Source organism: Rhinopithecus bieti, unplaced genomic scaffold (assembly GCF_001698545.2).
Source record: "Rhinopithecus bieti isolate Rb0 unplaced genomic scaffold, ASM169854v2 scaffold_13348, whole genome shotgun sequence".
NCBI lineage: Eukaryota > Metazoa > Chordata > Mammalia > Primates > Cercopithecidae > Rhinopithecus > Rhinopithecus bieti.
In genome coordinates, this window is record NW_016808764.1 from 10,032,643 (window position 1) to 10,049,013 (window position 16,371).

General features: G+C 49.8%; 1 protein-coding gene across 3 annotated transcripts in view; it reads left to right on the forward strand.

Annotated features, from left to right (window-relative positions):
- The window catches only part of IL4R (interleukin 4 receptor), a 56,033-nt gene that overhangs the window by 24,607 nt on the left and 15,055 nt on the right, over nt 1-16,371 (forward strand). For 2 of the 3 annotated variants that reach the window (XM_017887172.1, XM_017887171.1), the window contains exons 2-5: nt 6,272-6,359; nt 8,203-8,341; nt 10,963-11,114; nt 13,177-13,328. In XM_017887172.1, the coding sequence (XP_017742661.1) occupies nt 6,290-6,359; nt 8,203-8,341; nt 10,963-11,114; nt 13,177-13,328 (513 nt within the window). In that variant the 5' untranslated portion in view covers nt 6,272-6,289. Of the gene's footprint in view, nt 1-822; nt 919-6,271; nt 6,360-8,202; nt 8,342-10,962; nt 11,115-13,176; nt 13,329-16,371 lie in introns of those variants that run through there. The other variant, XM_017887174.1, reaches the window with a different exon arrangement.

The window sequence follows — 16,371 nt, forward strand, 5'->3', positions numbered from 1 at the left end:
TTTTTTTTTTTTTTTTTTTAAGTTACTGCTTCACCATTGGCTTTTGGAGATTTTGCAGATGATAAAATCCCCAGGACTTTTCTGCTGCTCGGTCAGATTTTCTTATCCTACACTTGCGGAACTGTTGTTTGAAATTGACAAGCAGGATGGCCAGCTCTGCCCGGCTCATTTCATTTCATCTTATTGGGTTCAGTCTGCAGTTTTAGGAGATGAGGTTGAAGGAACTGGTATACTGGAATCCACGGTGGGCTCAGAAGCAAACAAATGTGGGTTCTGATTCTAGCTCTGAGCTTTTACCAGCTGTGGGTCCTGGTGGATGGGTTATTTCACCTCTCTGGCCTCGGTTTCCTTAGCTAGACAGTTGGGGTAACAGCCTACCTTTCAGGATTCTTGTGTGGATTCGGTGAGGTAATACTTCTAAAGCACCTAGCAAAGCGTCAAGTACAAGGTAAGTGCTGGGCAAGCAGGGATTTTGTTTACACAAAGCCTTGGCTCAACAAAAGGAGGCTGTTTCCAGCCTCTGTTTAACTGAGACCTAAGAGAATGTTCCATCTGTGGCAGGGTATGGGCTGAAACTGCCTGGTGACATGTCAGAGGTGGGGTGTTCGCAGGACTTCCTTGTCCAGGTTGGCAGTTGAGCTTGGCAGGTGACCCCTGAGACCCCTCCCAACTCCAGCACTTCAGGAATCTCTTCATTTAGAATGGGGGCTTGAAGTCATCTCCTCTTGCCACGTACTTGACTGCGATAACCTGGCACTTATCTTTTTAATGCTTTTACTCACCTGCATCTTTGTTCTTTTTACCTCTGATGTGCACGGAAGCCTCTTCTCCCACCGCATCTGTGATTTCTCCTGAAATGTAGCACCCACGCATCCCTGAGAAGCTAGCTGCGGCCTGTGTGTGTGCACTTGGGCATGAGTAAGTGTGGGTGTGCCTTCCACAACAGAGTATCAATCCTGACACCATGCTGGGATGTTTCAGTCAATCCTGACTGGGTTGTTGACTTCCCTGTTTCCCTTTGGAGGACTTTACCGTGAAAGTCTTCTACTGTGTGACCTTGGACAGGCGTCTTGGCCTCTCTGTGTCTCTTTATTCAAAATTGAGGCTAAAGTGACACTTTTGCCATCTCTGCCACGGGATAATGTGGGCATCTGTGTAGTTGTGAGAGTAAAAGTTACTAGGACTTGCAGAGGAAATCAGTGTCAGGAACCCACCACCCCATTCCCACCCCTCCTTTACTTGAGACTTTGCTTTTGTAACTCTCAGCAAGGAAGACGAGTTCGGGCTTTGAGCAGATACGGAGCCTCCCCCTAGAGAGAGCTTTGCAGCCTCATGCTGAGCTGGTTAGGGGCCCCACATCATGTCCAAAATGAATTTAATCAACAAACAGTTACTGAACACGTGCTATGTGCCAGGCACCGTTGTAGGTACTGGGGACTCAGCGGTGAAAGGGACAGACCCTGGCTGTCAGGATGACAGACAATTTAAAAAGGGACAGTTGTCCCACACTGGCTTGTCCTTTGCACCCCCGGCACTTCGTGAGGAGTAGCGGCCAGTTCCTGTATTCACTGACCCTCGGCGTACGTTTGTCTGACGTTTCCAGATGAATTATGCATCCTTGGCAGGAACTCAGGAAAAGAAATGCTGTGCTCTTCTCAGGCATTGTTTCAGGGAGATGACGACGGAATTTGTCCCATTGCTGATGGTTAGTTTAGATCACCTGGTGAAGGTGGTGTCTGCCAGGTTTCTGTATTGTAACATTCATTGATATATATTTTCACTCATTAGTTAACATACAATACAAGTTTTGCAGGGAGTTACTTTGAGGCTGTCATAGTAAAATAGAGCTTTCCCTTCTTCCCTATTTATTAGAGATGAAGTCTGGCTTTGTTGCCCAGGCTGGAGTGCGGTGGTGTGATCATAGCTCTCTGCAGCCTTCAACTCCCAGGCTCAAGCCATCCTCCTGCCTCAGCCTCACAAGAAGCTAGGATTACAGGCACATACCACTGCATCTGGCCTCCTCCATTTATTGATTTGTGTCAATACAGACTCCTGGACTTTAACTCCAAGGGTTACAAGTGGGTACCAAAATATTCATTTTGATGCTCAAATTGTGCCCATTTTGTCCAGGTCAAGCTAGCTGCTGAGTACTTCCTTACTGTCTGGCACAAGAATTCCAAGCCTATCTGGTACTTTTCCTTCTCCTGGAATCAGCCGTTTCTCTAAGGAGCCCTGGTTCCTTTCAGTACAGAATAGTATTGAGAAGCCAAGACCTGGTCACCAGGAAGCCATGATAATCAAATGTGATGAATGATCTTGGATTGGATCCTGGATGTCTAAAGGGCATTATTGAGGCAATTAGCAAAACATAAATAGGGGCAGTGGATGAGATAGCGGTGATGCATCACTGTAAATTTCCTGGTTTCAATGGTTGTATTGTGGTTATGCAGAGAATGTCCTTGTTTTTCTGACATGCACACTGAGGTATTGGGGTAATTTATTCATTATGGAGATGCGTGAGTGTGTGTATGTGTCTCATACACAGATGTTTCTTAATGATGGGGTTATGTCCCCATAAACTCATCATAAGTTGAAAATATTATTAAGTCAGAAATGCACTTCATACTCCTAGCCTACTGAACATCATAGCTTAACCTAGCTCGGATCACTTACATTAGCCTACAGTTGGGCAAAGTCATCTAACACAAAGCCTGTTTTGTTATAAAGTGTCGAATAGCTTGTGCAGTTTATGGAATACTGAGAGTGAAAAACAGAATAGTTGTATGGGTCCTCCAAGTACTGCTTCTACTGAACACACATTGATTTTGCGCCATCATAAATTAGGGGAAGAAAGGAAAAGCACGAGTGAGGGAGGAAGGGCCGGGCGCGGCGGCTCATGCCTGTAATCCCAGTGCTTTGGGAGACCAAGGCGGGCAGATCGCATGAACTCAGGAGTTCGAGACCAGCCTGGGCAACATAATGAGACCCCATCTCTACCAAAAATAGAAACACTTAGCCAGGCCTCGTGGCGCACATCTGTGGGCCCAGCTACTCAGGAGGCTGAGGTGGGAGGATTGCTTGAGCCCAGGAGGCAAATGTTGCAGGGGGTTGAGATTGTGCCACTACACTCCAGCTTGGGTGACAGAGTAAGACTCCATCTCAAAAAAAAAAAGAAAGGAAAGAAGGGAAGTTCCCTCCAGGTAGAGGGGACAAAGAAAGGAAAGGCGTGGAGGTGGGACTGAGTTTGGTGTGTTTAAGAAGCGTAGGTGGCAGGTGTGGGATGCATGGACGCTGGGCCCAGGTGGAGAGGGAGGTGGAGCCCTGCTGGGGAGGGCCCTGAAGTGTGCCCAAGTCACTGGGAGAGCATCCAGCAGGGGCCTAGGGCTCCTGAGGTGGCCTTAAGTCCTTATGGTGTCCCAGACATGGCACACAGTACTTCAGAGGCAACGCCTCAGTTCCTGTTTGCTGCAAGCCTGTGAGGTTAGCCTTGGAACCAGTCCTGTGTCACAGAAACATAGCCAGAGCACCAAAAGAGAAATGCTTTTAATGGCAAAGAGGTACTCATTAGCAGAACAAAGCCTGGGAGCTGCTTTTTTGAACAAGACCCCAGGAGAGAGACCCAAGCGGGAAGTGAAGGATGGGCGCTTGAAACGTTGCAGGGAATATAATCCAGTGCATGCTTTTTTTTTTTTTTCTCCCTTTTGCAACAGGGTCTCACTGTGTCGCCCAGCCTAGAGTGCAGTGGTGCGATTTTGGCTCACCACAACCTCTGCCTCCCAGGCTCAAGCGATTCTCCTGCCTCAGCCTCCTGAGTAGCTGGGACTACAGGTGCGCGCCACTACCACCCAGCTAATTTTTTTTTTATTTTGGTACAGACGGGGTTTCACCATGTTGGCCAGGCTGGTTGTGAACTCCCAAAGTGCTGGGATGACAGATGTGAGCCACCACGCTCAGCCCTAGTACACACTTTTGGAGGGGATTTGACATTATGTACCAGGAGTGCTGGGGAAAAGTACACACTCAACTCCATGAGATTCTGCTGCTTTTCCTTTTCCCTCCCCTCCTCCCCTCCCTTTCCTTTCCTTTCCTTTTTTTTTTTTTGAGACAGAGTCTCACTCTGTCACCCAGGCTGGAGTGCAATGGCATGGTCTCAGCTCACTGCAACCTCTGCCTCCTGGGTTCAAGCGATTCTTCCGCCTCAACCTCCCGAGTAGCTGGGACTACAGGTGTGTGCCATCACACCTGGCTAATTTTTGCATTTTTAGTAGAGACAGGGCTTCACTATGTTGGCCAGGCTGGTCTCGAACTCCTGACCTCGTGATCTGCCTGCTCGGCCTCCCAAACTTTCTTTTTTTCTTTTTTTTATTGACAGGGTCTTGCTGGAGTGCAGTGGTACAATCTTGGCTTACTGCAGCCTTGACATCCCAGGCTCAAACGATCTTCCCACCTCAACCCCCCAAGTAACTGGGATAACAGGCATGCACCACCATGCCTGGCTGATTTTGTTTAATTTTTATAGAGATGAGGTCTCACTGTGTTGCCCAGGCGGGTCTTGAAACCTGGGCTCAAGCCATCCTCCCTCCTTGGCCTCCCAAAGTGCTGGGATTACAGGTGTGAGCCACCACACCTGGCTTCTGAACATTTTTTCTTAATGATAATAGCTGGTGCTATGGTCTGAATGTGTTCCCCCAAATTCATATGTTGAAACTTCATCCCCATTGTAGTCATATTAAAAGATGGGGCCTTTGGAGAAGTGATTAAGTCACGAGGGCTCTGTGGTTGGTCATGAATGGGGTTAGTGCCCTTATGAAAGGCCTGAAGGAAGTGTGTTTACCCCTTCTGTCATATGAGGACACAGCAGCATGGCATTGTCTGTGAGGAATGGGCTGTTACCAGATCCGGATCGCCTAGTATCATGATCTTGGACTTCCCAGCCTCCAGAACTATGAATTAGAAAATTTATTTATTTATTATTTATTTATTTTGAGACTGAGTCTTGCTCTTGTCGCCCAGACTGGAGTACAATGACATGATCTCGGCTCACTGCAACCTCTGCCTACCCCAGTTCAAGCGATTCTCCTGCCTCAGCCTCCAGAGTAGCTGGAATTACAGGTGGCTGTCACCATACTCGGCTAGTTTTTATATTTTTAGTAGAGATGGGGTTTCACCATGTTGGCCAGGCTGGTCTCGAACTCCTGACCTCAGGTGATCCTCCCGCCTCAGCCCCCCAAAGTGCTGGAAATACAGGTGTGAGCCACTGTGTCTGTCCTGAATAATAAAATTTTTAAAACAATTTTTCAAAAATTCACCATGAGGTCTCACTATGTTCCCTAGGGTGATCTCAAAACCCTGGACTCAAGTGATCCACCCCACCTTCCTGAGTAGCTGGGACTAGAGATACACACCATTGTACCCAATAGAGCAATACATTTCTGTTCTTTGTAAATTACCTGCCTTAAGGTATTTTTGTTACAGCAGCCTGTATGGACTAAGCTGACTGGTAACGTTACTTGAGACTTTACTGTGTTCCTGTCACTGTTGGAGGGCTCGGTCTGTGTTAGCTCATTTAATCCCCACAGCACCTCAATCAGATGGGGGTATTCTTAGTCCCACTTTATAGATAAGGAAACTGAGGCACTGAAGCACAACTCGTTCAAGGTTCACATCTAGTCGGTGACAGAGCAGGTATTTAAACCTCAGGAAATAATCAGAGAAACATGTGTAGAGGGTTCTCCAAGGAAGGCCACATCCAGAAGCACCTCCCGGGACAGTTCTTGTGTGACTCACCCTCTGGACTTTGTGGGTCTGGGTGTTGTTTCATGATTATAGAGAGAGCTCTGTGAACGTGGAGGACCTGTTGTCCACAGAGACACAAATGGCCAGGGCATGGCTGGGCGTGGTGGCTCAGGCCTGTAATCCCAGCATTTTGGAAGCCCAGGGGGGCAGATCATGAGGTCAGAAGTTCGAGATCAGCCTGGCCAACATGGTGAAACCTCGTCTCTACAAAAAATACAAAAATTAGCCAAGTGTGGTGGCGGGCACATGTAATCCCAGCTACTTGGGAGGTTGAGGCAGGAGAATCACTTGAACCCGGGAGGTGGAGGTTGCAGTGAGCTGAGATCGCACCACTGCACTCCAGCCTTGGAGACAGAGGGAGACTCTGTCTCGGAAAAACAAACAAATGGCCAGGGGAGGGGAGGGTTGCGTGTTGAGTAAGATGAGCTCTGGGGAAGCACAGGTCAGCACTAACCTGCTTGCTCTCTCTCTGCAGGTGCCTTGGCATCTCCCAATGGGGTGGCTTTGCTCTGGGCTCCTGTTCCCTGTGAGCTGCCTGGTCTTGCTGCAGGTCGCAAGCTCTGGTAAGTCACCACCTCTCAATCATTCATTTGTTGACTATTAATGGTGTGCCAGGGTCCTGCGGTATATCACTTGGCCTTATGGAGATTACGCTGCAGTGGGAGGGGACAGCCAATGACAGGTGGCCCTGATTATCAGTAAATTCTAAAGATTGTTAGAAAGTGATGGGGGCCGGGTGTAGTGGCTCACACCTGTAATCCCAGCACTTTGGGAGGCCAAGGCGGGAGGATCGCTTGAGCCCAGGAGTTCAAGGTCAGCCTGGGCAACATAGGGAGACCTTGTCTCTACAAATAATAAAAATATTAGCCAGGTGTGGAGGTGCACGCCTGTAGCCCCGGCTACTCAGGAGGCTGAGGTGGGAGGATCCCTTGAGCTCAGGAGGTCAAGGCTGCAGTGTACTGTGATCGTGCCACTGCACTCCAGCCTGGAGTCTAAAAAAAAAAAAGAGAGAGACGGTGATAGGAAAAGAACACAGAACAGCATAAGAGGGGGTTGGGGAAGCTGGGTGGGGTGGGGAGATTGCAGTTTAAAGTAGGGAAGTCAGGGAAGGCCTCATCGAGCTGACTTGGAGGAAGCGGGAACCATGCGGATATCAGGGGAAGGCTTATTCTTGGCAGAGAGGCCCTGCACTAAGCCTGGCGGGAGGGTTGAGCACAGGAGTGAATGTGGTGGAGGAGAGTGAGCAGCAGGAGGAAGGAGTGAAGGTCAGCAAAGTGACAGGGTGGCTGAATCAAAAAGGACCTTGCAGTGTTTGAGCAGAGGATCCACATCATCCATTATGTTCCAAAGGACCCCTCAGGATGCCGTGTGGAGAAAGGATGAGGGTGGAAGCCGGGAGGTCTGGAGTGGAGGAGATGAGAGGCTCCAGATCCCTCTGGGAGGCAGATTTGAGGACAGATTGGAATTGGGGTGAGAGAGAGAAAGAGAAAGAGAAGTGGCCAGGATGACTCCGAGATTTCTGACCCAAGCTACTGGGAAGGACGCAGTTGTCATTTCTGAAATGCAGAAGGATGCCAGAAGAGAAGGTACTTTGGGGAGGGGCAGGAATCAGGAGTTAGTTCTGGACATGAGATAAGCTTGGAGTATTTATTTGCTATCTAAGACAGCTCCTTAACATGGTCAGCCCTTATGCAAGTTGTTGTCAGCTGAGATGGGCGTGGCACTGAGCATGGGAGCATGGAGGCACCTAAGGGTCAGGGGCTGGGTGGCCTCATGTTCAGGTGATTTAGCAAACTCAGTGTCCATCCTGCCGATTCCAGTCCTGCCGCAGCCACTGACAAGCTAGGAGGGCGCTGAAAGGAGAAGGACCCCAATGTTTCCTCCAGCCCATCCATCTCCTGTCTCCCATTGGCCAAACCCAACTGGAAACCAAAGGCCAAGGGTACCTGGTGATGAAGACTGTGGTATCAGCCTCCTGAGCACAGAGAGGGCAGAAAGGGGTGGGAACTAAGAGGGGCACAGATAGTGGGCAAATGGGGAAGTGGCACTTCCCCTACCTTGAGGGCAGAGGCTTGGTGTGATGGAATGGCCCTCCTTAAACTGCTACATATTTTCTCTTCAATTTGGCCAAGAACAAGTTGTCAAGTTTGTGTAAGATAAAGGTGCACTTGGTTCATTCTTCTTTAATGGCCCCCGCACCCATGGGTATTTCTTCGGCTTCCACAGTCATGCAGACACTAGCTGGGAAGCTCCAGCAGCTCGGGTCCTGGCCCCAGCTCTGTGGGCGCTGGCCCTCAACTTTGCCTGCACTGTGGTTTTGTGCTGTTCCCCTTGGTCCTGTTTGGGTGCAAGTCCCCCTCATGCGTTGCGTTCCTGGCCACTCAGGCTGCTCCTGTGTCTCCCCAGGGAGCATGAAGGTCCTGCAGGAGCCCACCTGCGTCTCCGACTACATGAGCATCTCTACGTGTGAATGGAAGATGGGTGGTCCCACCAACTGCAGCGCCAAGCTCCGTCTGTTGTACCAGCTGGTTTTTCAGTCCTCCGAGTAAGCCTGCGCTGGAGCTGGAGGTTTGGGGAGGTTGTACCCAAAGGGTTTGGCCCAAGAGTGAGCTGGGTCCAGGTGGTGCGCTGGAGCGCAGGATGCTGAGTATGGTTTGCTGCTGTTTATTGGGTATGGTGTTAGAGGGGAGGTCCCATCTCCGGGGACATGTTATGTAAGATGCAGCGGAGCGCGTGCTGGGAGTGTTGGTCCATGTGGCACATGGATATGGCTGGAATATTGGACTAGACCAGCCGTTCTCACACTTTTTGGTCTGAGGACCCTTTTTCACACTTAAAATAAGTGAGGACCCAAAGGGCTTTGATCTAGGTAACACATCGTTCTATGTTTACCTAATTAGAACTTACAATGGAGAAATTTTGTAATTTTTAAAAAATTAAAACAATTAAAAATTTTTTTCTTATCAAGATGGAGGTCTCACTGTGTTGCCCAGGCTGGTCTCAAACTCCTGGGCTCCAGTGATCCTCCTGCCTCAGCCCCCCAAAGTACTGGGATTGTAGGCGTGAGCCACTGTACCTGGACCAAAATGGAGAAATGTTAAGTCACAACAACATGCAAACCCCCATTCAACAAATCATCAGATCAATGACACGATCACAGGTCAGGTAGCCTTTAGAAAATTCCACTGTACGCCAGTGAGAGAGAGTGAAAAGGCAAATAATGTCCCTGTATTATGATGAAAAGAGTTTGACCTGGTGGACCCAGACCACACTTTGAGAACCACTGGACTAGACCCTTGATTGAGGAGTAGTGTTGAGAGTGGAGTTCAGTGTGATGGTGGATGGACCAGGGGACCTGGCATAGGAGTCAGGTGGTTCCCTGGGCTACTCCATGATGCACAGGATGCTTTGTTACACTGGTACCCAGGACATAATCACGTACACAAGACACACGGTTATGGGGCAGACTGGGATATACGGCATACCAGCACACAAGGTACACTGGTAGAGGTGGTATTCCATGATTATTCTAAGGTAGATGGGCTGTGCTTTGTGTCCATTGGTATAGTCCAGAAACTGGCAAACTATGGCCTGTGAGCCAAATCTGGCCCACTGCTTGTTTTTGTAAATAAAGTTTTATTGAAACACACTGGCTGCTTTTGCACTACATCAGCAGAATTGAGTAGTTGTAACAGAAACTGCATGGCCCTCCTTTATCTTTTTTTTGAGATGGAGTTTCACTCTTGTTGCCCAGGCTGGGGTACAATGGCACAATCTCGGCTCACTGCAACCTCTGCCTCCTGGGTTCAAGCGATTCTCCTATCTCAGCCTCCTGAACAGCTGGGATTACTGGTGCCTGCCACCACACCCGGCTAATTTTTTGTATTTTTAGTAGAGACCAGCTTTCACCATGTTGGCGAAGCTGGTCTCGAACTCCTGAACTCAGGTGATCCACCTGCCTCGGCCTCCCAAAGTGCTGGGATTACAGGCATAAGCCACTGAGCCCGGCCTACTCCTTTATCTTAATTGAAATAATTCAGAAATGGAAAGTCAAATACTGCATGTTCTCACTTATAAGTAAGAGTTAAATAATGTGTACACATGGGCATTATTCCAGGTACAATGGAATAATAGACATTGAAGACTTGGGAGGGTAGGAGAGGGGGTGAGGGAAAAGAAATTACTTAGTGGGCATAGTGTAAACTGTTTGGGTGACGGACCCACCAAAACCCCAGACTTCACCACTAGGCAGCATATCCAGTGAGAACAGATCTGGGGGTTGCCATCAAAATTGCACTTGTAAGGCTGGGCACCTCAGTGGCTCACAGCTGTAATCCCAGCACTTTGGGAGGCCGAGGTGGGCAGATCACTTGAGGCCAGGAGTTCAAGACCAGCCTGGCCAACATGGTGAAGCCACGTCTCTACTAAAAATACAACAGTTAGCTGGGTGTGGTGGCGCATACCTGTAATCCCAGTTACTAGGGAGGCTGAGGCAGGAGAATTGCTTGAGCCCAAGAGGTGGAGGTTGCAGTGAGCTGAGATCGCACCACTGCACTCTAGTCTGGGTGTCTGAGCGAGACTCTGTCTCAGGAAAAAAGCTCTTGTACCCCCTAAATTTATACAAATAACCAAAAAAAAAAAAAAAAAAAAAAAAAAAAAAAAAAAAAAAACGCAAAACAAAAAACAGCAACAAGAAATTGTATGGTTTTTGAAGTCCAAAATATTAACTATCTGGCCTCTTACAGAAAACGTTTGCAGACCCCTGGCTTAGCCCATGAGATGTGGGTTGGCTTTTAAGGTGGAACACTGGAATTACCCTACGATGGCCAAATTTTGCAATGCACAGCTTATGTTGTTCTAAGTTAATTAGTGCCACCGGTTCTTCCCTTTCATGGGCTTTCAGGGACAAGCTAAGTCCCAGGACCAGGGCCAGCAGCTAGGCAGGTGTGAGGAGCATCCCTGGTGCATGTGGCCAGCAAGAGAGGCAACCCTGGTCAGCTGCCCCCAGCACACCCTGGCGGCTCCCAAGCCCCCAGATCTGTCCTCACGTCAGTGATCGGGAAGCTGGAAGAGTATGATGCGGTTCCTGGAGCCATGTCCCGGGCACAGCCGTGGGGCCTAGCCAGCCTACGGGTGACCAGCCTAACCCAGCCCCTGTGTCTACAGAACCCACACGTGTGTCCCCGAGAACAACGGCGGTGTGGGGTGCGTGTGCCACCTGCTCATGGATGATGTGGTCAGTATGGACAACTATACACTGGACCTGTGGGCTGGGCAGCAGCTGCTGTGGAAGGGCTCCTTCAAGCCCAGCGAGCATGGTGAGCAGGGCAGAGTGTGGTGGGCGTGGGTAGGTGTGTTCCCACAGCCGCCTGGGCTGAGGGTGTGGTGGGCAGGGGAGGTGGTGGGGTCACAGCAATAGCAGGAGGAAGCCACCTGTATTTTCCCAAATCTGATGGGATTTCTGCCCCTGCCTGGGCCTCAGTCCTCCCATCTTTGAAACAGAGCTGGGCATAGTAGACCACCAAGCCCCCTTCAGCTCAGCTGTTTCCACCCTGAACTTAAGTGCCCAGGAAGGCGTATTGAGATGAGGCGTGCTTGCTTGAAGACATGCCTGCTGCTGATTGAAAACTGAACTGGGAACAGTCCTTCTGTTCTGTGTCCACTGGTCAGCTGCTGCGGCTTCAGATGGTCTAGACCGTGGAAGGCTGACCTTTTCCTGGTACCTGGGGTCCCTGCAGGAGCCTCCCGTGAGCTTGCTGGAGTGTGGTGACAGGAGTTTGAAACATTGGTCATTGCTGTGTGACCTTGGGCGAGTCATGTTTCCTCTCTGAGCCCCAGTTTCCAGAAGACAGTTACTGTCCCCATTTTGCAGTTGAATGAACTGTAGTTCTGAGAAGGCAAGTAACCTGCCTCGGGTCACACAGCTTCTCAGCAGCAGAGGCAGTACTCAAGGCCAGGGCCCTGCAGGGCTCAGTTCACTGCTCCATCAGCCATTCCAGAAGGTCTGCTCAGGGCTGGTAGCTGGGAGGTTATTTAAACTGACCCATGAATGAACTTTAAGATAATTTTACGTTTTATTTAATTTTGTTTTACATGTTTCCTGTTTTTTTAGAGACAGGGTCTCTGTCACCCAGGCTGGAGTGCAGTGATACGATCGTAGCTCACTGCAGCTTCCAATTCCTGGGCTCAAGTGATCCTCCCACCTCAGCCTCCCAAGTAGCTAGGACTAAAGTGTGCATCACCATACCTAGCTAACTTAAAAAAATTTGTTTTTTGTGGAGATGAGAGTCTCACTGTGTTGCTCAGGCTGGCTGGTCGCAAACTCCTGGCCTCAACTGATCCTCTTGCCTCAGCCTCCTAAAGTGCTGGGGTTACAGATGTGAGCCTACATACCCAGCCTACATTTGGGTTTTAATATAAATGAAATATATTTTTAGTATATTGATTTTAATGCATATTAAAATGCATTATATTATATTCCCGTGATGCGTAGTATAACGTGAGGTCTCAGGGATATGATTGCTTCAAAGGAGACCAAGTTTTAAAACAGATCAATCAAAATAAAGAAAAATACTCAGTAAATCATCATAAAGTACGGAGATGTAGCCAAAGGAGTGAACGATGCCGCTGTAAAAGCTGAAGTTTGAGACTGAGCATGGTGGTTCACGCCTATAATCCCAGCACTTTGGGAGGCCGACGCGGGTGGATCACCTGAGGTCAGGAGTTCGAGACCAGCCTGGCCAACATGGTAAAACCCTGTCTCTACTAAAAATACAAAAAATTAGTCTGGCATGGTGGCAGGCGCCTGTAATCCCAGCTACTCGGGAGGGGAGGCTGAGGTAGGAGAATAGCCTGAACCCAGGAGGCGGAGGTTGCAGTGAGCCTAGATCACGCTACTGCACTCCAGCCTGGGTGACAGAGTGACATTATGTCTCAAAAAAAAAAAAAAAGCTGAAGATTGGGTTACTTTGGCTCATACATTTTGCCTTCACTGTAGAAAGGTGGTTAATAAAGACCAGGCGCAGTGGCTCATGCCTGGAATCCCAGCACTTTTGGAGCCCGAGGCAGGCAGATCACTTGAGCCCTGGGCAACTGAGGCTGCAGTGAGCTGTGACTGTGCCACTGCACTCCAGCCTGGGCAACAGAGTGGGACCCTGTCTCAAAAAAAAAAAAGGGGGGGTAATTAATAAACACTAAAGTTCTATGTAGAATTTTAGCAACATTAAATTGTGGCTCTGAATCTGTGGTGCTCCAGAAGTATGCTACAGAGGTTTTGTCGCCCACAAATCTGGGTGGTGGCTGTGGTTTGCAGTCTGGGGCTGGACTGGGTGATGGGGAGTCATTGCATAGATCCTCACATAGACGCCGCTTGTCCTGCAGTGAAACCCAGGGCCCCAGGAAACCTCACGGTTCACACCGATGTCTCCGACACTGTGCTGCTGACCTGGAGCAACCCGTATCCCCCTGACAATTACCTGTATAATGATCTCACCTACGCAGTCAACATTTGGAGTGAAAACGACCCGGCAGATGTGAGTGGGCATGCTTTGACGTTTTTCTGTGACCTCTGGGGAACAGGGTGGGTGACCAGCAGACGCCCAGTCCCTGGAGCCAGGAGCCTAGGCGGCAAGCCCTGGGACTGGATAGCAAATCCCAGGAGCTGGAGACCTGGCTTCTCACCTGGCTCTGCCCTAGGCAAGTCCCTTCGCTTCCTGGCCCCCCACCTCGCACATCAGAGAAGGGGAGTTATTTCTGCACGCCGCTCCTCATCTGTAAAGGTAGGGCTGTGGGCTGCGTCTGTGTTTCCCAGTTTGGGGGACACAAGCGATCGTAGGTGGCACATCCACAGCTCACTTGAATAACCCTATTATTGAAGAGAATAATACTGACTCAAGAGAGAGTGACCCATGTCAGTTCCCTTTTGAGGCCGACCGGGTAAGGAGGAAGTCTCTGTGAGCTGACTCGTTTACTAATTCCTCTTAATGAAGAGAGCAGAGGCCACACCCCAGGCTTAGACTTTCCCAAGAAAACAAGGTCAGTTTGTTGCTTGGTCCACATGGCAGCTAGTCCTGATATTCCCTTCACGGTAGTGGTAGTGGAGTTTTTGTTGTTATTGTTTGTTTGTTTTGAGACAGTGTCTCACTCTGTTACCCAGGCTGGAGTGCAGTGGTGCCATCTCCGCTCACTGCAACCTCCACCTCCTGGGTTCTAGCGATTCTCCTGGCTCAGCCTCCTGAGCAGCTGGGACTACAGGCAGCTGTCACCATGCCTGGCTGATGTTTGTATTTTTAGTAGAGATAGGGTTTCACTGTGTTGGCCAGGCTAGTCTTGAACTCCTGACCTCAGGTGATCCACCCGCCTCAGCCTCCCAAAGTGCTGGGATTACAGGTGTGAGCCACCGCACCTGGCCAGTGGAGTTCCTCCTTAAATACATGTATTGACATCTTTAAAAAGAGCGAGAGGATTTACAGGAAACTATCAGGTCATAATGGCAGGGACCGTCCACAGTGGGTGGCTGAGTCCCCCTATTTTTGCTGCCGGTGTGCGGGGAGGTCATTTCCTGCCACCCGTGTTTCCCTACCCTGCATCCACCTTCCTCACATTCCCATTGAAGGGATAATTTCTGGACATATGGGTCCTGGGGTCCACAGGGCTGCATTCCAATGCGTGCTCTGCCACTCGCCAGCTGTGTGATGTTGGGCATATCCCATAACCTCTTTGTGCCTCAGTTTCCTCATCTGTAACAGAGGAGTGACAAGAGCACCCACCCACAAGGCTATGAGAGTACAAGGTGTGTGATACAGATGAACTCCCCTGTTTGGCACACATGTGTCCTAAAAGCCATGTACCCTTTCTCCTAAGTGCCCCAGGCCACAGAGATCGCCATCTGCCCACTGACCCACACACTGGTCTGTCATTTGCTCCTTGAGGTTTGTGAGGGCCTGCTCTGTGCATCCCAGGGGCCCAGGCTGGGCCTGGTTGACTGTCAGGGAGCAGGCACCTGCCACCTTAAGCTCCCATACTGGTGTCTGTCGCTGTTTCCTCTCAATCTGACCAAGCCAGGGGTGTTGATTTACATCTCTCAGGTCTGGTTTCCCCCTTGGCGCTGGGCCAGGTATGGGGAAGGAGCAGGAATGGGGCAGTTGGATCACACAGCAGAGGCTCAGAAAGCCGAGGACATGGGGGAAAGGAGTATACAGATGCTAGAGAATGGGGCAAGTTTTGTTTGGTCAATAAATCTCCTTCCCGTGCCCCAGGCCTGTGCAAGACCTACGGAGAGTCCCAAGGATGGGCTGGGGGGAGGAGAAAGTTACCACCTATAGAGTCCAAAGATATGTTATTTAATATTTTCATATTTCTAGATCTGCCTTCAGGCATGGCTGGATCCAGCTTCTAGGAACCTGTCCAGCTCTGCGCCCTGCTTTATTCTGTACTGGCTTCATTTTTAGGCAGGCTCTTCCCCCATGTAGTGGCAGATATGCCCACTAGTTGCTCCAGGCCTACATCCCAAAGCCTTAGTGGGAAAAGGGTTTTTTTCTTGGTGGTTCTAATAAGAGTCCTGAGGCTGCTGCTCAGTGGCCCGGCTTCGATCCTATGCCAGCCTCTGAACCAATCACTGGCTGTGGGTGCAGAGAGGGTATTGGTAGAGGGCCCTGCTTGTCCAGGGAGGTGTCACATATCTGCCTCTAGGGCTGCAGGTGGGCTCAGCTCCACCCAAACCAGATGAATTGAAAATAAGGTAGGAGTGGCTTCCCTAGGGGAAACGGGAAGGGGAAGCAGGACTGCGCTGGTTAAAATGCCAGCCAGGTTTAAGACCTGGCACCAGATGCCAGTCATGGGATTGGATTGGTCAGCATGCCTGGGCTATGGCTTAGGGGCATGTTGGTGCTCAGGGATGCCACAGGCCACCGGATACCGGGTCTGAGGCAGAAGGATGAAGTCCAGCTTCTCTTGTGGGTGGAACAGTGGCAACTGAGATACCCCATCTCCCTTCCTGAGGACAGAGCTGAACATAAAGAATTTAGTGATTGGCCAGAGCTTGGCCACATGCTCCCCTCTGATGAATGATAGGCTAGGCGATGGGATTGGCACAATTGGCTTAGACCAATGAGGGTTAGCCCTGGAGTTGCAGGCAGTGGAGTTCTGTCCTAAGCAGTGGGCACCGAAACCTGATGGCATAAAAGCTGGGCGGGTGTCAACCTGCATCTGCCACAGCACTGCAGACACCAGCTGTGGCTCATACTGAGTGGGATAAGTTCCAGAAAGAAACATTAGGAACTTACTACTGAATTTTGGGGCTAGAGCTACTCATTTATTCCCCTAGATGATTTCTAGGCAAGGTTCCATAGTGGAGGGGGAGTTTTGGCTTCGGCATTGAAGGATGCATAGGAGTTTTCTAGATAGGAAAAGAAGGGAAGGGTAGACCAGGCAGAGGGAACTGCCTGATAAAAGGTTTATGGGTCTGAAAATTCATGGGATGTTTGAGGATTATGGGGATGGGGGATGTGGGAATATGTGCAGTGTAAAAGCACAAAACAAAGCCAAAAGTTTAGAGCCCTGAATGCCTTCCTCATA